Source organism: Trachypithecus francoisi, unplaced genomic scaffold (genome assembly GCF_009764315.1).
Source record: "Trachypithecus francoisi isolate TF-2019V2 unplaced genomic scaffold, Tfra_2.0 Lachesis_group20, whole genome shotgun sequence".
NCBI classification, from domain to species: Eukaryota; Metazoa; Chordata; class Mammalia; order Primates; family Cercopithecidae; genus Trachypithecus; species Trachypithecus francoisi.
The window spans coordinates 69,261,169-69,286,349 of record NW_022681466.1 but is presented as its reverse complement, the minus strand read 5'-3'; the positions used below and the strand labels follow the sequence as shown (position 1 = coordinate 69,286,349).

The window sequence follows — 25,181 nt, the reverse complement described above, 5'->3', positions numbered from 1 at the left end:
TCCCAGCCTCCAGAACTGTGAGAAATAATTTTCTGTGTTTAATATATTACCAGTTTCAGGCATTTTGTTATAGAAGCAGAAAATGTGCTGAGACAATCGGCTTTCTGGGAGGCCAGCCTGCAATTTGACTTCCCCCTGTGCCCAGTCAAGCTTCCTCCCTTGTTCCTTCACAGGTGTTGTTCCCTAGTGAACACCTGTTACTCCAAACTCCTTCTCATACTTGCTTCTGGAGCCCCAGCCCATGACACTGCCTGGATAGCGTCATTGCCACCTCTCTCTTTATACCAGACTTCCTGTCACTCCCCACACACACCCTGTTCTAAATCCCTAAATCCCTGTGCTTTCATGTGTGCTATTCCCCTTGCTTCAACTTTTCTTCTAATTTTTTTTTTTTTTTTCCTGGTCAACAAAACTATGTTTCCTGTCTTTCATACTCAGCTCAGGGAATATCTCCCTGGCTCCTTGTTGCTGGGCTTGGCTGGCTTCTTTGTTCTCTGCCACCTCCCTTTGCTTACGGAGTACTGCTACAGTCGGTGGGTGCAGTTTTGGACACAGAAGTGACAGATTCTGGAGCAGAAAGGGACCTGGGACTACCTGACATGGTGGTTAATTGTGGTTCTGTAGCAGGAGCTGCGATGAACACGGGAGAACAGATACGCCTTCAACACACCGACTTCATTTCCTTCAGGTGCATACCTAGAACTGGGATTACTGAAACATACGGTAGCTTCATTTTAAAAAGTAATTAATCTTTTTTTTTTTTTTTTTTTTTGAGACGGAGTCTGGCTCTGTCGCCCAGGCTGGAGTACAGTGGCCGGATCTCAGCTCACTGCAAGCTTCGCCTCCCGGATTTACGCCATTCTCCTGCCTCAGCCTCCCGAGTAGCTGGGACTACAGGTGCCCGCCATTACGCCTGGCTAATTTTTTGTGTTTTTAGTAGAGAGGGGGTTTCACCGTGTTAGCCAGGATGGTCTCGATCTCCTGACCTCGTGATCCACCCGTCTCGGCCTCCCAAAGTGCTGGGATTACAGGCTTGAGCCACCGCGCCCGGCCAAAAGTAATTAATCTTTTTAGAGGCAAGATCTCACTCTTTTGCCCAGGCTGGAGTGCAGTGGCACAGTCACAGCTCACTGCAGCCTTGCCCTCCTGGGCTCAAGAGATCTTCTCGGGGCCTTAACCTCCCCAGTAGCTAGGACTACAGGTGTGTGCCACTATGCCCGGCTAGCTTTCTAAATTTTGTGTTTGTAGAGTCGGGGTATTGCCATATTGTCCAGGTTGGTGTCAAACTCCTGGCTGTAAGTGATCCTCCTGCCTCAGCCTCCCAAAGTGTTGGGATTATAGGCACGAGTGACTGTGCCCAGCAGTGGTTCTATTTTTAGTTTTTAAAGAACCTCCATACCATCTTCGCCATACTAATTTACATTCCCACCAACAATGCCTAAAAGTTACCTTTTCTCCACATCCTCCAATACTCATCATTCATCTTTATGGTGAACGCTATTCTAACAAGCATGAGATGATATCTCATGGTGATTTTGATGTACACTTTTCTAATGATTAGTGACGCAGAGCATATTTTCATGTACCTATTGGCCATTTGTATGTCATCTAAAGAAACACTGGTTCACAGATCTATAAAGAACGCCACTGGTATTTTGATATGTATTTTTTTGCATTTATAGATTGCTTTGAGTAACATGGACATTTTTGTAATGGTAATTCTTTCAATCCATGAACGGAATATTTTCGCATTTACTATTCTCTTTTCAATTTTTTCTTCCATGTTTTATAGTTTTTATTTTAGAGATCTTTCATCTTTTTGGTTAAGTATACTCCAAGGGACCTTTTGGTTTTGGTAGCTGTTGTGAATGGTATGGTTTCTCCATTTTTTTTCAGATAATTCACTATTCATGTATAGATGAGATGTTTCTGTTTTTATGCCAGTAGCATAGTATTTTGATTAAAGTTGTTTTATAACATGTTAATATGTTTTGAAATCAGAGTGTGATGCCTTCAGCTCTATTCTTTTTGCTGAAGTTTACTTTTGGCTATTGGGATCTTTTGTGGTTTTACACGAATTTGTTTTTGTTTATTAAAAGTTTTATTTTAAAATTTTTTCAATATGGGGGGGTACATGTGCAGGTTTGTTTAATGTATATATTGCACCCAGCCAGAGAGCATAGTACCAAATAGGTAGTTTTTCAACCCATGCCTCCCTCCCCTCCTCCCCGCCATTAGTCTGCAGTTTCTTTTGTTCTCGGGTTTATGTCCACATGTGTTCAATGTGTAGTTCCCACTTATAAGTGAAAACACGTATTTGGTTTTCTGTTTCAGAGTTAGTTTGCTTAGGATTACGGCCTCCAGCTCCATCCATGTTGTTGGAAAAGACATGGCTTCATTCTTTTTTATGACTGCACAATACTCCATGGTGTATTTTCTTTATCCAGTCAACCACTGATGGGCACCAAAGTTGAATCCATGTCTTTGCTATTGTGAATAGCACTGTGATGGACATATGCATACGTACGTCATTATGGTAGAATGATTTATATACCCAGTAATGGAAATACTGGGTCGAATGGTAGTTCTAAGTTCTTTGAGAAATCTCCAAACTGCTCTTCACAGTTGCTGAACTAATTTACATTCCCACCATCAGCACATAAGCCTTCCCTCCCTTTTCTCCACAGCCTTGCCAGCATCTCCTTTTTTTGGACTTTTTATGAATAGCCATGTTGACTGGTGTGAGATGGTATCTCACAAAATGGTGGTTTTGATGTGCATTTCTCTGATGGGTGATGTTTAGCATTTTGTAATATGTTTGTTGGCCAGTTGTATGCCTTCCCTTGAGAAGTGTCATTTCCTTTCCCCATTTTTTAATGGGGTTATATTTTGGTTGTTAAGTTCCTTACAAATACTGGATATTAGACATTTGTCAGATGCACATATTTTCTCCCGTTCTGCAGGTCGTCTGTTTACTCCTTTGATAGTTTCTTTTGCTGTGCAGATGCTCTTTAGTTAATCAGGTCCCACTTTTCAATAGTTTGACTTATTTTTTCCTATTTGGAGGCCTTTTATTTCTCTTGCCTGATCGCTCTGGCTAGGCCTTCCAGTACTATGTTGAGTAGGAGTGGTGAGAGTGGGCCTCCTTGTTTTGTTCCAGTTCTCAAGGGGAATGGCTGCAGCTTTTGCCCATTCAGTATGATGTTGGCTGTGGGCTTGTCATAGATGGCTCTTACTGTTTGGAGGTATGTTCCTTGGATGCCTACTCTGTTGAGGAGTTTTATCATGAAGGGATGCTGGACTTTAACAAAACCTTTTTCTGTTTCTGTTGAGATGATCATATAGTTTTTGCTTTTAATTCTGTTTATGTGACAAATCACATTGATCGATTCGTGTATGTTGAACCAGGCTTGAATCCCAGGAATTAAGGTTGGGCAAGTCCAGATGGTCATTTTACAGGTACTTGCTGACATGCAGTTGCCTCTCAACCTGGGGAAGACTAATGAAAGCAACTGGCTTGTGTGGGGAAGGTGGCTCAGGATTTGAGCCTGAAAGGCGAATGGACAGTGTTTCCTGCAGCATGATGTTGACTAGTTTTTTCTGGTGTGGCATCTCTATTGGCCAGAATACTGAGCAAGTCCCAAGATCCCTGTGCTGGCTACTGTAAGTCCTACCTTCATTCTTTGTTTCTAACTGACCCCAGGTGGTCTAACTTTGCTGGCACTCTGTTTCCCTGAGGATGAGACAAGAGTGAGCTTGTCTCCTCCTACAAAGGATCCCAGAATGGTGGGGAAACTGAGTATTGGCCTCCAGTTCACTTTTCTTATTGTAGAAACTGTGGGTCTAGGGACATTCTCTGAGTGTGGTGCGGCGCTGACTTTGGGGAGGGTGAAATGGTCAGAGAACCATTTCTGTTACCCTTTGGTCATGGCTTTTCTCAATTGTGTGGCCCAGGGTGGTGTCTCAGCCTCAATCCCAATTCCTGGAATATTCAAGATGTTTTTCCAAAAATTTTAAGTTCCAAGATACATGTGCAGGATGTGCAGGTTTGTTACATAGATAAATGTGTGCCATGGTGTTTTGCTGCACCTGTCAACCCATCACGGAGGTACTAAGCCCTGCATGCATTAGCTATTTCTCCCGATTCTCTCCCTCCACTGCCCCCACCCCCACAACAGGCCCCAGTGTGTGTTGTTCCCCTCCCTGTGTGCTTGTGTTAGGATGGTATTCCTGATTGTGGGGGCTTCTAGTTGGATTTCTGTGTGGGGGAGTGAAATGGGGAACTCCTATTCTGCCATCCTGCTTATGTCACTCTCTTGTTGACTGTTGTTTAAATAAAGACTCTATGATTCAGATATTCCATGTGTTTGGAGGGGAAGGAGGTATTGTTATGGACTGAATGTTTATGTCCCTGCCAAATCCAAATGTTGAAGCTCTAATCCCCCATGTGATAGGACCTTTGGGAGGTGACTGGGTTTAGAGGAGCTCATGATGGTGAGCCCCATAGTGGGATTCGTGCTCTTATAGGAAGAGGAGGCCAGTGCTTTTCCTTTCTCTCCCTGTGTACACAAAGGAGAGGTCATGTGAGCACACAGCCAGATGGTGGCTGCCTACAGGCTAGGAAGAAGTCTTAGCAGAACCCAACCACGCTGGCATCCTGATAGTGACTCCTAGCTTCCACAACTGTGAGAAAATAAATCTGTTGTTTGAGCCACCCAGTGTATGGTATTTTGTTATAGCAGCCCTAATTGACTAAGACAGATGTGTTTTCCACGTCTAATCATTCATCCAATTTCAAACCCAGTGGCAAACCAAACGTCCAGATCCTTTAAAAACTAAAAAAGTAATTATGAATAATTTCAAACATGCAATAAGAACATAATTTTAGACACATATATACCATCCACAAAATTAAAAATATTAATTTGTTACCTGATCATGTCACTTCTTTCCATAAAAGAGATTTAAAATGTTATAGATAACACTAAAGCATTATCCCCATTCCTTTCCCTCATTTTGTCCTCTTTTTCAAAGGAACTGGTTTCCTGCATTTGAGAACAATTTTCAAGTATGTTTGTACTTTAGGAGAATAGTTCTCAAACTTTTGGTTTCAGGACGCATTTACCTGCTTAAAATTTTCAGGACCAAAAGAGCTATGAGCTGTGTTTATGTGGGTTATATCTATCAATATTCTCATATTAGACATTTAAAATATTTACTAATTCACTCATAAAACAGTAATACCATGACATGTTTTTATAGTAGGATTTTAAATAGAAATCAGTATATTTAAAACAATTTATTGAAGAATAGCATGGTTTTACATTTTTTCAAATCTTTTTAATGTCTGGCTTAATAGAAGAGAGCTAGATTCTTGTATCAGCTTTTGCATTTATTTGTAGTGATATGTTATTTTGGTTGACATGTATGAAGAAAATTCAGCCTTATACAGATATGTAATTGCAAAAGGGAAGATTATGTTAATAACCTTTTCAATTAATATTATTTGATACTACATCAAAACGTGATAAGTAGTAGTTTCTTAAAGGTTGCTAGCAATGCAGAATCTGATAACATATCAATAGACATTTTATCCTCTAGGTCATTAAAATTCACTGGCTTCTTTTGAATTGGTCTTTTAATTCACGTGTAACTTTTTAAAGATGATCTTTTATCCATGTGTAACTTTTTGACATAATGCATTAGTCATTTGAAAAATATTGACTCACTGAATTATGTAGATCTTCCAAATGTTGACACACTTAATATGTATATGAAATATATATCCATCACCATGAGGGATGAATTTTCCAAAGGGGTGATATTTGCTTGATAGAGCAAATATTTATTACTAGCAACAAATACTGTCAGTTTTTCTTACAAGACAGGCTCACTTTATGTATTTTGTGACAACATTTGGCAAGTACCAGTTCTGAATAACTATAGTTTATCAGTTATTCTAACAAATACAAATAAGATTCCATGAAGTGGCTGGTTGAGCCCAAATTCAATCAATCACTCAGGTACTTCCTCACAAGACAACCATTGTACTTTGAGATGCAGAAATGCTCTATGTGGACTTGCCACTTTATTATACAAAATATTGAAAGAACATACACTAAAAGGTATGATTTAATAAAATAATTTTACTGCTTTATCAAGGACAACATTTGTTTAGAATTTTATCTTTCTCTGCATCTATTGACATGTTGATTTTTTTCTTTTAATTTGTCAATATAAATAACATGGATTTAAAAGTATCAAATTATCTTTACATACCTTTAATATATCATAGTGGGTCTTTATGCAGTATTATTATTTTTAAATTTTCTGTTGGATTCAATTTACTAGGATTTTCTTTGGGATACCTGTATATATTACGTGAAATTAGCTCGTGCACTTTTCTTTCTTGTACTCTTTTTCTGCTTTGATATCAGGTGATAGTTATGACATAAAACTATTTGGGAAGTTTCATTTATTTTTCTATTCTTTGCAGAGATTTTGTTTTGAAAACTGGATGATCCATAACTTGCTAAAATTTGCTTATAAATGGATTTGTATTTGTGATATATGTGCATATTCATATATATGAATATTTAAAATGATTGCTTAAATTCTAGTTATAGGACTATTTAATTTTTCCATTTCTTCTTGAGTCAGCTTTGAGAAGCCATATTTTTTTCAAGGATATCTTTATTTTGTCAAAATGTTCAAAATTGTTGGCACATAGATGTTGGTATTGTCTCTTCATCATCCTAATCTTGATGTTATCTTTAGTTTTTACCCCCATTCTTCCCACTGTAGTGTTTACTTGTGTTTTTTCTTTCCTTAATCAGTATCCTAGAGGTTTATTCACTTCATTTTTTAAAAAAAGAACCAATCTTTGACTTTTAAAATTCTCTTTATGATATTTTTGTTTTTTATTGAGTGCTATTCCCAATTTATTTATTAAAATATCTCCTTTTCCCTATGTTCTCCAGGATAACTAAATTATTCATTTGTTCCAGAATCCCCCCCTTCTGCTGGCCCTACTACCACTGCTATTTATGAATATTTGCTGATGTTTGAGAGTTATGTTTTGAGGGGTGGATGGAATTCTTGCATGAAGGAGAGAAGGAAGGTGAGGAACTACAGAAATAAAAGCTAGGGTGGTCTTTCCAAGGGCAAGGCCTGACTTCCTACAGAGAAAAGGAATGCAGGAAAAAGGCAAGAGAGTGTTGCTTGAGGCCCAAAAGGTAAAACCAACCCAGAGCACAAGAGGAATTTTGTTGGCATTTCTACATGAACCATAGGGAGTGTGTCCAGAGTGACTCTATGTCAACATTGAAGTGGCGCATGTTGTACCTGTTAGAGCGTCAAGAAAGGGGAAGCCTCACCCAGGACATCTGTGGTAGGGGTAGTGCAAAGTGTCTTCTCCAAAGAGCTAGAAGGTAGCAGGCTCCTTAGAGAAGCCAGACCTCTGGGTCATAAGTGAATGGGTGCTAGAGAACATGAGAGACTGCCCGAGGCTATAACTGGGTATATATAGATAAGCCTAGGAATGTGGGCCTATGATCAAGTGGGTTTAAATATTTGACTCTGTAAAATCCTGGTAGTAGTGTTAGCATGACATTATTTATTGCCAAGGCTGGTGAGGTCTGGGAGGCACTGGGATACATACACATTATGTCTTTTCTTCACCACAGGCAGATATGCTCATTCTGAGCTGCAGCTGTACCCTAATGACTGTTGCATATCCCCCAGCATAATGCCTTACGTGGGTGAAGGAGATTTCCGGTCTCCACTTCAATCCCCTTTCCAAAATTACCTTCATTTAAGCCTCTGAAAGGGTCTCCCTAGGAGTCTTCCCAGAGCCCCATGCATGTCTTTGTTCCTCAGGCTGTAGATGAAAGGGTTCATCATAGGTGTCACCACAGCATACATCACTGTGGCTACTGAGTCCTTCATGGAGTAGCTGTGGAGGGGCTGCAGGTATACCATAGCAAGTGTCCCATAAAAGAGGGAGACCACACCCAAATGTGAGGCACAGGTAGAGAAGGTTTTGTATTTCTTAGAGTCTGAGGGTATCTGAAGGATGGTTCTGACAATACTTACTTAGAGGCTGAGGGTATCTGAAGGATGGTTGTGAACCCTAAGGGGGTGAGGAAGATGAAGCAGCCAGTAGCAACCAGCACTGTGTGAATGATGTGGGTGTTGGAACACGCCAGCCTCAGCAGGACGTACATCTCACAGAAGAGGTAGTGGATCTTTTGGGACCCACAGAAGGTCACCCTGGTCATGAGGAGGGTGAGGAGGAGGCCATAGAGAACAGACAGCCCCCAACACAAGCAGAGGAGCAAAACACAGAGTCCAGGGCTCATGGCTGTGACATAGTGGAGGGGGTGGCAGATGGCCACATAGCGGTCATACGCCATCACGGTCAGGATGAGGTTGTCCAGGGTCACCAAGGACACCAGGAAGTAGAGCTGCGTCAGACACCCTGCATAGGAGATGGCTTTGTTCTGGGACTGGAGGTTCACCAGCATCTTGGGGATTGTGTTGGTGACAAAGAAGAGGTCAGTGAAGGAGATGTTGGCCAGGAAGAAGTACATGGGGATGTGCAGGTGGGAATCAGAGCTGATGGCCAGGATGATGAGCGCATTTCCCACCACTGTGACCAGGTACATGGACAGGAACATCCAAAACAGGATCCGCTGCTGCTCAGGACTCTCTGACATCCTCAGGAGAAAGAACTGTGAGTTCTCACTCTGGTTATCTCCATCCATTCCCCCAACCTTCTGCAACATTAACACCAACAAATGTTTATTAAGTGCCCTCATTTGAATAAGGACACGAAGATAAGCAAAATCAACTCTTTTCTTAGCATTAAAATATCTTGGACTAAATTTTTAAAATAATAAAAGCAACAGGTCATTATAGGCACAAAAACAGAATATGGAAGGTATGCAACTTAATTATTCCAGCAACCTCTACCCTTACATGCTGAATATTATAAAAACAATGTGTAAGCCTTATTTTTAATCCTGCCATCTTCCAGTAGTCTTGAAGTGTTTAAAGTTTAGTTTTATGGTTTTATATAGGGTTTTAAGTAGTATTTAATACAGGTATGTGCATTACAAGAAATGATTATTGTCCAATTGGAGGACGTAGAGAAATAATATATTGGAAAGAAGAAAGAAGAATTATTATTACTTGCTGATATAATGATCTCTCTGGGAAATCTAAGAAAATCAGTGGAAACATCATTAGAACAAAAAAGATGTTTGTGATTAGTCGGTAAAGTGACCCATCACAAAATGAACAGGCCCTCAGCTTTCACGGTCCCCGTAAGCCGTGTAGTGCAGTGCTAAAGACCGTCCTGTGGGAACCCTTTTTTTTTCCTTTAGGAAGTTCTTTTTAATAAACAAGTGGTAATTAAAAGATTTAACAAATGCATGACATTAATTTCAAATTTAACAAGATAGCCTTTTAAAGGAATATATTCCCCTACCCAACCCCAAAAGCATTTATGTCCTGATGACCACAAGGAATAACTGAGCTGAAGAAACAACTTGTCTTTGTGAGGGAGACAAAATTCTTCTACCACGTTTTTACCTTCCATTCCTTAGCACTGTGTCTGTGGCTCTTCCTAATATCACTTTCCCCAGGAGCGAAGACTCTCTCAGAATTAAATTGGAACATTTTCACTGTAGAACCTGTAACAAGTTAATCTTTTTGGAATGGCAGTCAGATAGCTGGAGGGAAAGCCTTACGTGCCAGATCTTCTACTTTGATACCTTTGCTCTACTGTATTTCTAAAATATTCATATACTTGGCTGACTTCTTAAATGCTGAGCAATATTTATCCTCTTCTTGATGGCTCAGAATTATTGTTATGGGGTATCATTTACTATTATGTATTAAAATGTACATTAATGGGCACTCATCCGAGTAAGAAATCAGGAACTTGCATTAAAAAGAGTTACTCATGTCAGCTTACCATTTGCCCTGGTCTTTCAAAAATGGAATGAGACTTACTCAACCATATAGTCCCTTAGGAAATACCTTTCAGTTAACTTCATTAGCACATAGGTCATCAAAAGTCTTTTCCTAAATAATTTTATTTGCCCTTCAGAAAACCATCTCTGTTTATTGTTCTTGCTGTGAGTACTCTTAATTCACCAGCGTCATTCATAATGTTATGAAATTGTCTAGACCTAATCTCACATATAACTAAAGGCATTAACTTTCATACAGTCTGTTCAGTTAGAAAGCGCTCATCCAAGATTCCATCATTTTCCCCCAAATAAAAAGCTTTTTTTCTCTGAGATAGTAAATTTAACTTATCACATTAAACTGCCAATTTAGGAATTCATACTCTCATCTTCTCTCACCCGAATTCTTTGTTTTTGTGTGTGTGTGTGTATGTTTTTCCTTCCAGCTATTCTAATCTTGTATTCCTTATAACCCATCAGTTCTCAAACTCCGTTTTTTTTTTCTTTTTTCTTTTTTTTTATTATTATTATACTTTAAGTTCTAGGGCACATGTGCACAACGTGCAGGTTTGTTACATATGTATACATGTGCCATGTTGGTGTGTTGCACCCATTAACTCGTCATTTACATTAGGTGTATCTCCTAATGCTATCCCTCCCCCCCCATCTCCCCACTATAGGACCCAGTGTGTGATGTTCCCCTTCCTATGTCCAAGTGATCTCATTGTTCAGCTCCCACCTATGAGTGAGAACATGCGGTATTTGTTTTTCTGTTCTTGCGATAGTTTGCTGAGAATGATGGTTTCCAGATGCATCCATGTCCCTACAAAGGACATGAACTCATCCTTTTTTATGGCTGCATAGTATTCCATGGTGTATATGAGCCACATTTTCTTAATCCAGTCTGTCCCTGATGGACATTTGGGTTGATTCCAAGTCTTTGCTATTGTGAATAGTGCCGCAATAAACATATGTGTGCATGTGTCTTTATAGCAGCATGACTTATAATCCTTCAGGTATATCCCCATTAATGGGATGGCTGGGTCAAATGGTATTTCTAGTTCTAGATCCTTGAGGAATCGCCACACTGTTTTCCACAATGGTTGAACTAGTTTACAGTCCCACCAACAGTGTAGAAGTGTTCCTATTTCTCCACATCCTCTCCAGCACCTGTTGTTTCCTGACTTTTTAATGATTGCCATTCTAACTGGTGTGAGATGGTATCTCATTATGGTTTTGATTTGCATTTCTCTGATGGTGAGTGATGATGAGCATTTCTTCATGTGTCTGTTGGTTGTATGAATGTCTTCTTTGGAGAAGTGTCTGTTCATATCCTTTGCCCACTTTTTGATGGGGTTGTTTTTTTTTTCTTGTAAATTTGATTGGGTTCTTTATAGGTTCTGGATATTAGCCCTTTGTCAGATGAGTAGATTGCAAAAATTTTCTCCCATTCTGTAGGTTGCCTATTCACTCTGATGGTAGTTTCTTTTGCTGTGCAGAAGCCCTTTAGTTTAATTAGATCCCATTTGTCAATTTTGGCTTTTGCTGCCGTTGCTTTTGGTGTTTTACACGTGAAGTCCTTGCCCATGCCTATGTCCTGAATGGTATTACCTAGGTTTTCTTCTAGGGTTTTTATGGTTTTAGGTCTAACATTTAAGTCTCTAATCCATCTTGAATTAATTTTCATATAAGGAGTAAGGAAAGGATCCAGTTTCAGCTTTCTACTTATGGCTAGCCAATTTTCCCAGCACCATTTATTAAATAGGGACTCCTTTCCCCATTTCTTGTTTTTCTCAGGTTTGTCAAAGTTTAGTTGGCTGTAGATTTGTGGTATTATTTCTGAGGGCTCTGTTCTGTTCCATTAGTCTATATCTCTGTTTTGGTACCAGTACCATGCTGTTTTGGTTACTGTAGCCTTGTAGTATAGTTTGAAGTCAGGTAGTGTGATGCCTCCAGCTTTGTTCATTTGGCTTAGGATGGTCTTGGCAATGCGGGTCTTTTTTGGTTCTATATGAACTTTAACGCAGTTTTTTCCAAATCTGTGAAGAAAGTCATTGGTAGCTTAATGGGGATGGCATTGAATCTATAAATTGCCTTGGGCAGTATGGCCATTTTCATAATATTGATTCTTCCTATCCATGAGCATGATATGTTCTTCCATTTGTTTGTGTCCTCTTTTATTTCACTGAGCAGTGGTTTGTAGTTCTCCTCGAAGAGGTCCTTTAGATCCCTTGTAAGTTGGATTCCTAGGTATTTTATTCTCTTTGGAGCTATTGTGAATGGAAGTTCATTCATGATTTGGCTCTCTGTTTGTTACTGGTGTATAAGAATGCTTGTGATTTTTGCACATTGATTTTGTATCTTGAGACTTTGCTGAAGTTGCTTATCAGCTTAAGGAGATTTTGGGCTGAGACCATGGGGTTTTCTAAATATACAATCATGTCATCTGCAACAGGGACAATTTGACTTCTTTTCCTAACTGGATACCCTTGATTTCTTTCTCTTGCCTGATTGCCCTAGCCAGAACTTCCAACACTATGTTGAATAGGAATGGTGAGAGAGGGCATCCCTGTCTTGTGCCAGTTTTCAAAGGGAATGCTTCCAGTTTTTGCCCAGTCAGGATGATATTGGCTGTGGTTTTGTCATAAGTAGCTCTTATTATTTTGAGATACATTCCATCAATACCGAATTTATTGAGAGTTTTTAGCATGAAGGGCTGTTGAATTTTGTCAAAGGCCTTTTCTGCATCTATTGAGATAATCATGTGGTTTTTGTCTTTGGTTCTGTTTATATGCTGGATTCCGTTTATTGATTTGCGTATGTTGGACCAGCCTTGCTTTCTAGGGATGAAGTCCACTTGATCATGGTGGATAAGCTTTTTGATGTGCTGCTGGATTCGGTTTGCCAGTATTTTATTGAGGATTTTTGCATCGATATTCATCAGGGATATTGGTTTAAAATTCTCTTTTATTGTTGTATCTCTGCCAGGCTTTGGTATCAGGATGATGTTGGCCTCGTAAAATGAGTTAGGGAGGATTCCCTGTTTTTCTATTGATTGGAATAGTTTCAGAAGGAATGGTACCAGCTCCTCCTTGTACCTCTGGTAGAATTTGGCTGTGAATCCATCTGGTCCTGGACTCTTTTTGGTTGGTAGGCTATTAATTATTGCCTCAATTTCAGAGCCTGCTATTGGTCTATTCAGGGATTCAACTTCTTCCTGGTTTAATCTTGGGAGAGTGTAAGTGTCCAGGAAATTATCCATTTCTTCTAGGTTTTCTAGTTTATTTGCGTAGAGCTATTATAGTATTCTCTGATGGTAGTTTGTATTTCTGTGGGGTCAGTGGTGATATCCCCTTTATCATTTTTTATTGTGTCTATTTGATTCTTCTCTCTTTTCTTTATTAGTCTTGCTAGTGGCCTATCAATTTTGTTGATCTTTTCAAAAAACCAGCTCCTGGATTCACTGATTTTTTTGGAGGGTTTTTTGTGTCTCTGTCTCCTTCAGTTCTGCTCTGATCTTAGTTATTTCTTGCCTTCTGCTCGCTTTTGAATGTGTTTGCTCTTGCTTCTCTATTTCTTTTAATTGTGATGTTAGGGTGTCAATTTTAGATCTTTCCTGCTTTCTCTTGTGGGCATTTAGTGCTATAAATTTCCCTCTACACACTGCTTTAAATGTGTCCCAGAGATTCGTATATATATATATATATATATTATATATTTTTTTTTTTTTTTTTTTTTTTTTGAGACGGAGTCTCACTGTGTGGCCCAGGGTGGATGGAGTGCAGTGGCGCGATCTCGGCTCACTGCAAGCTCCCCCTCCCGGGTTCATGCCATTCTCCCGCCTCAGCCTCCCAGTAGCTGGGACTACAGGCACCCGCCACCACGCCTGCCTAATTTTTTGTATTTTTAGTAGAGACGGGGTTTTACTGTGTTAGCCAGGATGGTCTCGATCTCCTGCCCTCGTGATCCGCCCGCCTCGGCCTCCCAAAGTGCTGGGATTACAGGCTTGAGCCACCGCGCCCGGCCGATTCTGGTATATTGTATCTTTGTTCTCATTGGTTTTAAAGAACATCTTTATTTCTGCCTTCATTTTGTTATGTACCCAGTAGTCATTCAGGAGCAGGTTGTTCAGTTTCCATGTAGTTGAGCAGTTTTGATTGAGTTTCTTAGTCCTGAGTTCTAGTTTGATTGCACTGTGGTCTGAGAGACAGTTTGTTATAATTTCTGTTCTTGTACATGTGCTGAAGAGTGCTTTACTTCCCACGATGTGGTCAATTTTGGAATAAGTGCGACGTGGTGCTGAGGAGAGAAGTGTTTTCTAATTCTGTGAAGAATGTCAGTGGTAGTTTGATGGGAATAGCATTGAGTCTATCAATTGCTTTGGGCAGAATGGCCATTTTCATGGTATTGATTCTTCATATAAATGAGGACGGAATATTTTCCCATTTGTTTGTGTCCTGTCTTATTTCCTTGAGCAGTGGTTTTTAGTTTTCCTTGAAGAGTTACTTCACGTCCCTTGTAAGCTGTATTCCTAGGTGTTTTATTCTCTTTGTAGCAATTGTGAATGGGAGTTTTCTTGAAAGGTTTTAAGGATGAGAAAATAATGTCTGGTTCGATTATCTCTAATTACAATATTACATTTCAGAGATTAATATCTTATTCATTCCACTTCCACCAATATTCATTGGATGCACTTTATCTGACCAAGATTGCAAAGGTACAGTGATGTGTAAAGACAACTCCTGCCCTCAGAGATGTGCAAGCCTAATAAGGGTGATTAAACTTAATAGTCAAGTAAAAATGGACACACGAATAGTGACTTATAATCTTGAAAGCATGAGTTACTGTAATCAGCACACCATGTGACCCACGTAGGGCACTTATTATTCCTGACATGTAGATGTGCAAGCTGAGGCTCAGATCTTCCCAACTTGACTCCGCTCGTCAGGACATATGCCCGGTATCCCTGTGCTGCCGCTCTGCCAAAAAGAGCAGCAATGAGTTGAAAGTGGTAATTTCAATAATCACTTATTATTAAGTCATTAAAATGTTATAAGAGGTCTGAGAAAAGGAATTTCAGGCTGGAAAGATCAGAGACGGCCTCTTGTAGGAGGATGACGTCAGAACTGGATTTCTAATATACCCTTATTGATGACTACACTATCCAATGTAGGCCCTCACATTGGTTGCGAGGAGATTCTCTTGTTGAAGAGTTTCCGCAGGGCCGCCTTCATGTCCCGATTTCTCAGGCTGTAGATGAAAGGATTTAACATTGGGGTCACTGCCATGTACATTACAGTGATCACTGCGTCTTTTAGGCTATAATTGGTCAAAGGGCGGAAGTACATGCCCATGACTGTACCATAATACAAAGAGACAACCGTGAGGTGAGAACCACAGGTGGAGAAGGCCTTGAGCACGCCCTTGGTGGAAGGAACCTGGAAGACTGTGGAGAAGACTCGAATATAGGAGACAATGATGCATAGCAATGGCACAGAGAAAACACCGACCCCTACATACATCATCTTCACATTAAAGCGGATGTCAGAACAGGACAACTTCAGCAAGGGGGTAATGTCACAGTAGAAGTTGGCCACTTCCTGGTTGCCACAGAAGGATAGACTAGCTGTGAGCAGAGTGTGGGGGAGGCCATTGGCATTTCCAATCACCCAAGACCCAACAACTAGCAGGACACAAGACCGTGGACTCATAATTGTTGTGTAGTGAAGTGGGCGGCTGATGGCCACAGCTCGATCATATGCCATTGCAGCCAAAATATAGCTGTCTGTGTTACCCAAGGCTATCATGAAATACATCTGCATTAGGCATCCCCCAAAAGAGATGGATTTGCTGCCCAAGAGGTGGTTGGCCAGCATCTTAGGGATGGTTACAGATGAGAAGAAGATGTCAACCAAGGAGAGGTTGGAAAGGAAAAAATACATGGGGTTGTGAAGGCGAACATCAGAGCAAATGGCTAGGATGATGAGCAGGTTTCCAATCAATGTGATGGGGTAAATGAACAGGAAGAGGATATAGAAGAAATCTTCCTGTTCCTGCTGACCAGTAACTCCCAGGAGGATGAATTCAAGTGTAGAGGACTGGTTATTTTCCCTCATGGCTTCTTCAACATGAAAGGGGAGAGGAATATTATTATATTAGCATAGTTACTGTGTGTAGTGATAATCCTTCTCCATCACTTCTGACTTAAGTGATGCAGCTGTCTACACATCTGAGTTTATTAAATTATAGAGATATCCAATATTTTGGGGGAAATATCCCTGTTGGTCAATAGAACTAATAGTCATTTACCCCTTGGCAGTCATGTCTAAAAAGTGAGCAATCTCTGAATGAGAAGTACCCATCCTTCCTGTTCCAAGCATCACCACTAAACGCCTAGAAATTAATCATACAACAAATAATTAAGGGTCTTGTCCCATGGTCTAGTCACTTTGTTAGACCTCATGGAGAAGTCATAAATATGTGACACATACAGTTTATTCATCTGTTTATTCAAGACATCGTCTATGTTCTCAATGGACCTTACAACTTAATGGAGAAGCCAAAATCACACACTAATTTTATCACACATGGTAAGCAAAGGACAGCATTTTGAAGTCTTTGACAAAATACTCCAGAGAAAAGGGTCTGCTGGTGGAAGGGCCAGCCCAAAAATTAGGAATTTTTCCATTGAAATAACTCAGAGGGATCCCAGAGCCCAGGAGGTAGCAGGTATCTACACTGCATTGGAAGATGGTAAATCACAGGGACTACTGCATTTAGATCCTACTAAAACAGTCTGGAGAATTTTCTCTCCTGGGTTTCTCATTTTCAAAGTGAATTTTCACCATTTCCTTTAAAAGAAAGAAAGGGAAAAACAGTTGTTTTTTTTTTCTCTCTTTGGCAAGCCCTCAAATATATACAATCGCAATGCCTTTCTTCTCAGTCTTCTCTTCCTGTTCTTAGTTATTTCTTTGGGTGACTCAAGCAACTCCTTAGTGGCTTCAGCCACTGCATAGTAAACTGTCAGGTCTACATCTGCAGGTGTGAACTTTTCCCTCTGTATTTCCACTTCACTCATCCTGACAACGTGACCAAACTGCACACACCATACATCCAACCTAAGATGAAGGCAAGATTTTAGGGGAAGGAAAACCATATCTTGTTGATTTTTACCTCCTTCAGATAGATTATTATGGAATATTTTCTTTTTTTTTTTTTTTGAGATGGAGTCTCACTCTGTTGCCCAGGCTAGAGTGCAGTGGTGTGATCTCTCTCGGCTCACTGCAACCTCCGCCACCCAGGTTCAAGTGATTCTCCTGCTTCAGCCTCCTGACTGGCTGGTATTACAGGCATGTGCCACTATGCCCGGCTAGGTTTTTTTTTTTTTTTTTTGTATTTTTAGTAGAGATGGGGGTTTCATCACATTGGCCAGGCTGGTCTCAAACTCCTGACCTCAGGTGATCTGCCCGCCTCCGCCTCCCAAAGTGCTGGAATTACAAGTGTGAGCCACCGTGCCCAGCTGAATATTTTCTATTGTGTGTATCACTAAGTTTTCTCTTCATATTTTTTGAGTCAAATCCAGGTGTATTTCTTGCACTCTCCATATGTGGGATGCTCACAAGCTTAATGACTCAGTTTATCTCTCACCACTACATTTAATCTTGTTGATTCTTCATTGAAAATAATTATTACATAACTCAGCCTTTCTACTAAATGTCCCAGTGCTTCAGCTCCATCATTGTTTTCTATCTGAAGTATTGCAACGCTAACTCAACTGCTTGACTCCAGGTTTCCTCCTCTTTGATCCATCTTGTACCCTAAGACTTAAATTACAGCAGCAACGATCAGCTGCTTAGTCAAATCCCTGTTGTTCTCTTCTTCCTGGACATGCAATTAGACTACATTTCCCAGACTCCCTTGCACACATGAGGTGTGCTCGTGTGACTGAGTTCTAGCCATTCCACACATGTGTCCCAGTTCTGGGCTCCTCCACACCTTCTTACCCTTGTGCCCATTGGATGCAAATAGAGAGGAGGCTGAATGGGATGATGGAGACACATGGTAGAATGAACCTGTATCCCTGGTACTCTCCATTCAGGAGAACCTCTCCCAAACAAAAACATTTACTGTAACCGTTACGTAGGAGAGAAATAAACCTTTGCTTTGTTTAAGCCATTTTACATTTTGTGATCAACTTGTGATGGTTGTCCAGGATATCATATGCCATTTACTAATTTTTCTAAAGAGACCTTGACTCAAAAATGTATTAAATCTATAATTAATTCAATCTTCACTTCTCAGCATCTCTTGTAGTACATGTTTGAATAATATGCTAGGTATGAGGGATGGAGGCCTAATCATCTTTGTCATTTCTAATTGATGCAGGAGGTAGAAAGAAATTATTTAGGCAGATAGTGAAAGTAAAAGAGTCTTTGGCAGAGCTTCCCTTTCAACAAAAAGCAGCCCAATAAATTATTTTTTTCTAACAAAGAGCAGCCTGAGAAATCGAGCTGCAGACAAAGAAAAGCAAGCTGGAAGCCTGCACAGGGGAAGGCTGGCAGCTGTGCCAATAGGAAAGGGCTACCTGAGGGCCAGACATATCCAACATGGAGGCTCCATCTTCCTTTATTTGTTGTCACGTGTACAGTAAGGGAATGGGCAACATGGTGCAGGCCAGACAGAGAACCTACCTGCATAATTAAAGATTAGGGTGAGGGCTACCAGAAATTCGTGCCGTATGCAAATGGCACATCTAGTCCTAACCAGTTTTTCACACCTTATGCAAATGGCACACCTGGCCCAGCCAATCTTTCCTGCTCCATGTAAATCAGACTCTGCCTCCTCACCAGGCATCTAAACCCCCCACCTGCATTTCACTGCAGATCCGGGAGCCCATTTTCCAGGACCCCTCTCTCCAGCAGAGAGCTGTCCTCTTTCACCTATTAAACTTCCGCTCTTAACCTCACTCTGTGTGTGTCCACGTCCTTGATTTCTTGGCTGTGAGGCAACGAACCTCAGGTATTACCCCAGACAAGGAGGCCGTTTCATAATTGTGATGTACTTTCTCATCTCTGCACCTGAAGAAATTTGATTTTCTCTCTTGAGATGCCCTCCCCCTTCTTCAAACAGAATCATAATACCTCAGGTTTCAAATCAATCAGTAAATCTGGAGAGCCAGAGAGCATGGTTAGCTCACATGGTATGGATATGTGAGTTCAGAGGTGGAGCTCTTGGCATCACGGCAGACTAACTTGATGTTGACAGTTCCCATTCCTGTTAAAATACATTGAAATTACAGAAAAATATCAAAGTAAAAGCAAAAAAACCCCAAACACATAACCATACCTAAGAGAAAGAAATAGGAATACCTTAGTATGAGAAACAAGAATAAAACTCAGAACAAGAAACATGGCCGGGCGCGGTGGCTCAAGCCTGTAATCCCAGCACTTTGGGAGGCCGAGGCGGGCGGATCACGAGGTCAGGAGATCAAGACCATCCTGGCTAACATGGTGAAACCCCGTCTCTACTAAAAAAAATACAAAAAACTAGCCGGGCGAGGTGGCGGGCGCCTGTAGTCCCAGCTACTCGGGAGGCTGAGGCAGGAGAATGGCCTGAACCCGGGAGGCGGAGCTTGCCGTGAGCTGAGATCCGGCCACTGCACTCCAGCCCGGGCCACAGAGCGAGACTCCGTCTCAAAAAAAAAAAAAAAAAAAAAAAAAAAAGAAACATGAGCCATAGAGGACGCTGTGGAGGCCCCTTGAGGTCTCCATTCAGACATTAGCTAGTTCTTACGGGCTGGGTATAAGGTGTTTATGCCTTTTGATACAGATGTGACCACAGATCCACACGAAGCAGGGAGAGTAATTTGAGACTCTGTTAAAAAACACTGGAAGTGTTGTCCTATTTGTGAAAAGAGCACTAGAAAGAAGTTTGCCATATCAGAATTGAAAAGAAAAGAACAAAAAGATAAGAATTCACAGAAAACAGTATTGTCTACAAAGAAAACCCAAGGGAATCTCTAGATATTTCAGCAAGTTTGTTTGTTATCAACAAATATTTCAAAAATCAATACTGTTCTTGTACTTAAGAAACACCAAATTAGAAAATGCAATTCATTTTTATTTTTTCCCAGAGACTCTTTTTCCAGTGCGAGAAAATGTAGTTTTAACAAAGATTTATTAAAAAAACAAAATAGACATAGAAAATTTTAATGAATCTAGAAAAAATTCTAATAAGAGATCCAAAATTGATTTAAAAAATTAAACTTTAGTGAGGCACCACAAAAGAATATTTAAAAGGTGGTGAAGTAAATTATGTTAATGGAAGTCTTAATGTTGTAAAAATGTCAGTCTTCTTCCAATTAATCTCTAAATTTAATGCAACCCCAAACTAAATACAAGGTTATTTTAAGCATAAGTTTAGCCAACTGATCCAAAAATTCATGTCAGAGGCCGGGCACAGGGGCTCACATCTGTAATCTGAGCACTTTGGGAGACAGAGGTGGGCAGATGACCTGAGGTCAGGCGTTTGAGACCAGCCTGGCCAGCAAGGCGAAGCCCCATCTCTACTGAAAATTCAAAAATTAGCTGGGTGTGGTGGTGCATGCCTATAATCCCAGCTACTTGGGAGGCTGAGGCAAGAGAATTGCTTGAAACTGGGGCGGGGCGGAGGTTGCGGTGAGCTGAGATTGTACCATTGCACTCCAGCCTGGGGGAAAGAGCAAAACTCTGACTAAAAAAAAAAAAAAAAAAAAAAGTTCATTTAGGAGAATAAAGAGAAGAGAGAAGACAATTTGAGGAAAGAAAATGAGGAAGAAGAAATTGTCTCATTAGGTATAAAAAAGGTTTACCGTGATAATTCAAACACTGGAGTCATACTGACTTAGAGACTGACAAACGAATCAGTATTTGGTCTAATGGACTAGGGAGGCCAGACTCAGGTTTAGCATTTCTTAGAAGGTGGTGCATGACCTGAGGTGGTTTAGAAGCAGGAGGGAAACGATGAACTCACTATTTAGCCCACAGCCATTGGACAGTTGGTTATCTATATATGAGAATACAGAAAAATAATTCCTAAAGGATTGTGAAAAGCAAAACGTTAAAAAAATTTAGTGGAAAATAAAGGGAAAATTTGTGTCTGCTATCAAGAAAGGAATTGATTTCCTACACACTCACAAGAAAAGGACCAACAGGCCAGGTGCGGCAGCTCACACCTGTAATCCCAGCACTTAGGGAGGCTGAGATGGGCAGATCACCAGCCGAGGTCAGGAGTTGGAGACCAGCCTGGACAGCACAACATGGTGAAACCCCGTCTCTGCTAAAAATACAAAATTAGCAGGTGTGATGGTGGGCGCCTGTGATCCCAGCTACTTGGGAGGCCGAGGCACGAGAATCACTTGAACCTGGGAGGCAGAGGTTGCAGTGAGCTGAGATCGCACCACTGCACTACTCAAGCCTGGGCAGCAAGAGTGAAACCCCATCTCAAAAAAAAAAAAAAAAAAAGGACCAACAATATGGCCGAAGATAATGGTCCAAAGACTTGAATAGGCCAGTCATAGGAAACTGGCATGGCCCAATAAGCAAAAGACCTTTAACTAAATTAAAAATACAATTAAATTTAACATCTTTCATCTTGGAGTATGTAGAGTGTAAAACTCTGACAGTTCCAAGTGTTGGGAAAAATGAATACAGTAGTATTATATTACATTCAGAAAACAATGAGCCCATATCTAGGAAGGTTGAAATTCACATGTCTCTGACCAGCCATTCTGCTTTCTGCTTAGCCTCTAGAGAAACTGTAGCACATGGATGGAAGAAGACACATGCAAGACAATTTCAGCCACTCAGGAGGCTGATGTGGGAGAATTGCTTGAGCCCAGGAGTTCAAGGCCAGCCTGGGCAACAGTGTGAGACCCCATCTCAAAAAAAAAAAAAAAAAAAGGAAAAAAGATGGGCACATGTGCACTGTCATATGGGAAACTTAGAAATGGTCTACCCATGGAGGCATGGATAAGTAAATTGTGCTATTTTCTTAGTAATGACTCCTATGCAATAGTTAAAATGAATAAATGCATGGGGTAAACTAGGGAAGAAAAGCAATGTGATGATAAAAAGCAATTTGCTGGAAGATATAGCATGTCACAAAATATATGTAAATTTTAACACATAAAATAATTTGTATGTGGTACAAGTGTAAATTCTGAATAGGAAGATACTATCAACAATAGAATAGTGGTTATCTCTGCAGTGAAAAGCAGAAAAATAAGATTTTGGATGGGAACAAAGAGAATTTCAAGTGTATCTGTAATATTGATTTATTTAGAGACAAGGTCTCACTCTGTTGCCCGGGCTGGAGGGCAATGGTATGATCATGGCTCACTGCAGCCTTGAACTCCTGGTCTCAAGTGATCCTCCTGAACCTGCCTCTCAAGTGGGACTACAGGTGTGTGCCACCACTCCCAGCTAATTTTTTAAAAATTCGTTTTGTAGATCTCCATGATGTGTTTATTTCACGTGACATCCCTGTATCAAAACATCTCATGTACCCCATAAAGATATGGTAAAAATTGAATTGTACTATGTACCCACAAAAATTTTTAAAAAATAATAATTTAAACATTATTTTTGTAAAAACAGGGTCTTGCTATGTTGCCTAGGTTGGTCTAAACCTCCTTGCCTGAAGTGATCCTCCCACTTCAGCCTCCCAAAGTGTTGAAATTCCCTGCATGAGCCACTGCACCTGGTCTGTAAAATTTATTTTATTTAATTAATTAATTTATTTTTTGAGACGGAGTCTCGCTCTGTTGCCCAGGCTGGAGTGCAGTGGCGCGATCTTGGCTCACTGCAAGCTCCGCCTCCCGGGTTCACACCATTCTCCTGCCTCAGCCTCCCGAGTAGCTGGGACTACAGGCGCCTGCCACCGCGCCCGGCTATTTTTTGTGTTTTTAGTAGAGACGGCGTTTCATGGTGTTAGTCAGGATGGTCTCGATCTCCTGACCTCGTGATCTGCCCGTCTCGGCCTCCCAAAGTGCTGGGATTACAGGCGTGAGCCACCGCGCCTGGCGAATATTTATTTTATATTATTCTAAGTGAAGTAACTCAGGAATGGAAAACCAAACATCGTATGTTCTCACTGATATGTGGGAGATAAGCTATGAGGATGCAAAGGCATAAGGATGATACAATGGACTTTGGGGACTCGGGGAAAGAGTGCAAGGGGGGCGAGGGACAAAAGGCAACATATATGGTGCAGTGTATACTGCTTAGGTGATGGGTGCACCAGGATCTCATAGATAACCACGAAAGAACTTAGGTAACCAAATGCCACCTGTACTCCAGTAACTAAAGGAAAAATAAAATAATTTAAAAAATTAAAAAGAAACAGTTGGAGCAAATACCTAATGTTCCATTTGTAAAATCAAGATGATGAGCTTCTGTTGTTATTTCACATGTTCCGTGATGATTTGGTCCAGAGGATAGTGATGGAGCTGGGTGGCTCAAGTTTTTGTTTCATTGAAGGTGGGAGATAGAATGTTCCTTGTAAAGAGGTTGAGAATAAATGGAGGTTTATTTATACTGGAAGAGGGACTCAGAGACCATATACCAGACTAGAAGAAAGAGGTAAAAAGACCCTCTACCACCAAGAAGAGAAGCCAGAAGGTGCCTCAACATGCATATTGGAGACGTAGCTAGGGCCTTGAGTTCACGGGGATGAAGTCAGAGTCTCGAACATTGAGGCGCCTTTAATACCCACTTTCCTGGAACGCGTCATCCTCTGAGATGTCAGTCATGTGAATGTGATGATACTGAGAACAGTTATGCAGGGACAGAGGAGGAAAGTGTTTCCCTTGTCATCTGATAGCAGTGTGGACCACCAACATGCATCTCTTGGTACTTTGAAACTTCCACGACAGTTCAGCTCATCAGTGCTTTGGTAATGAAATACCGTGTTTTGTAACAGGCCCATTAGCATGACCAAGGTGGTTTTGCAGGTCTCTAAGACAATGCACTTTTGGCAGGTGCTCTCGCTGTCTCTTACACACACACACACACATGCACACACACACTGTATTATTATAGGAGGTAGAGCTAAAGAGTGAGAAAACCAAATCAGAATTATCTTTTCCTGATGCTGTTTTCATGGACAACAGCCCAAGGAGAAACATTATCAGAAGGGGAGGGTCCTCTTCCTCCTCCTTCTCTCTCTCTCTCTCTCTCTCTCTCTCTCTCTCTCTCTCTCTCTCTCTCTCTCTCTTTCTCTCTCATCTCTATCTCTATCTCTATATCTCTATCTCTATCTCTATCTCTATCTCTATCTCTGTCTTTCTTTTGTCCGTCTGATCCTCAGAACTTGGATACTGGAGCCAGGCCAAGATTTAAGTTCTAATTTTGCCACTGTCTCTCTGTGTGTTACTTTGGACAGTTCAATTTACCATCTTTTTACATTTGATAAAATGACATTATAATTCAACTTACCTCTTAGACAAGTAGCCCACAGTTGCTGGCTATTTACCCATTGATGTTGCTGTGATAGTCTCTTCCAATGTCTAAGTCTCTACCTGTGGAGTCTGTTCAGATGCTGTTAAAAAGGGTCCTGGCCCTGTGGCCTTCACTTCTCTTCCACAAAAAGGAAGTTTGCAGTCAGCTGCTCTAGCGCCTGCTAACATTCCGTTTGAGGGCAGCCATGCTGGAGAAGCAGTGGCAGGATGGGGAACACTCCTCTGTTCCTGAGGTGGAGGACACAGGAATGGGATGATTTAGAAGGAGGAGCCCCCAGTTTCCCAACAGGGGAGCAGAAGGGACAAGAGGAGCTGCCCTGGATGGGCTTGAGGACAAGGAGTCAAGTTTCCTCCTCAAGGAAGCAGGGCAGGTCATAGCATAGAGAAAACTGGGCATCAGTCAAGGTTATCAAGTCTCTGGAAAGGTGGTTCCTCCGGGACTTCATCCAAGCCAAAGTGAGAGTAATTGTTGAAGCTTATTTACATACTCCTTCAACTGTGTCCTGAGAGGACACAGTGGCTCACAAGAGTCATCATTTCCAGGAGGAAGGATGGACTGGAGGCTTTCCAGAGAGTGTGTCTCCTGGGCTGAGCTATTCCAACCTCGCTGTTGGAATGTGACCCCCCTTTCTTTTGCACAAACGCAAGAGTGCCCCTTGGGAGCTACAGGGATTATGGTGCAATTAAGTTTCCTGTCTGGTGTTTAGAGT

General features: G+C 41.0%; 2 protein-coding genes across 2 annotated transcripts; both read right to left on the bottom strand.

The window, feature by feature from the left end:
* Positions 1–7,672: 7,672 nt before the first annotated feature.
* Positions 7,673–9,006, bottom strand: LOC117066545 (olfactory receptor 1D5-like). The gene is given in 2 exon segments (XM_033181937.1): positions 7,673–8,109; positions 8,112–9,006. Coding segments are annotated over 2 exon segments (1,008 nt in total). The 5' UTR covers positions 8,820–9,006; the 3' UTR covers positions 7,673–7,809.
* A 6,145-nt stretch (positions 9,007–15,151) lies between these two features.
* Positions 15,152–16,317, bottom strand: LOC117068037 (olfactory receptor 1A1). Its single transcript, XM_033185295.1, has one exon. The coding sequence runs from the start codon at positions 16,088–16,090 to the stop codon at positions 15,152–15,154; it is 939 nt and encodes a 312-aa protein (XP_033041186.1). The 5' UTR covers positions 16,091–16,317.
* Positions 16,318–25,181: the final 8,864 nt, after the last annotated feature.

Excerpts from the sequence above, each read along its gene's own strand:
- LOC117068037 (XM_033185295.1), bottom strand. The coding sequence starts at position 16,090 with ATGAGGGAAAATAACCAGTCCTCTACACTTGAATTCATCCTCCTGGGA.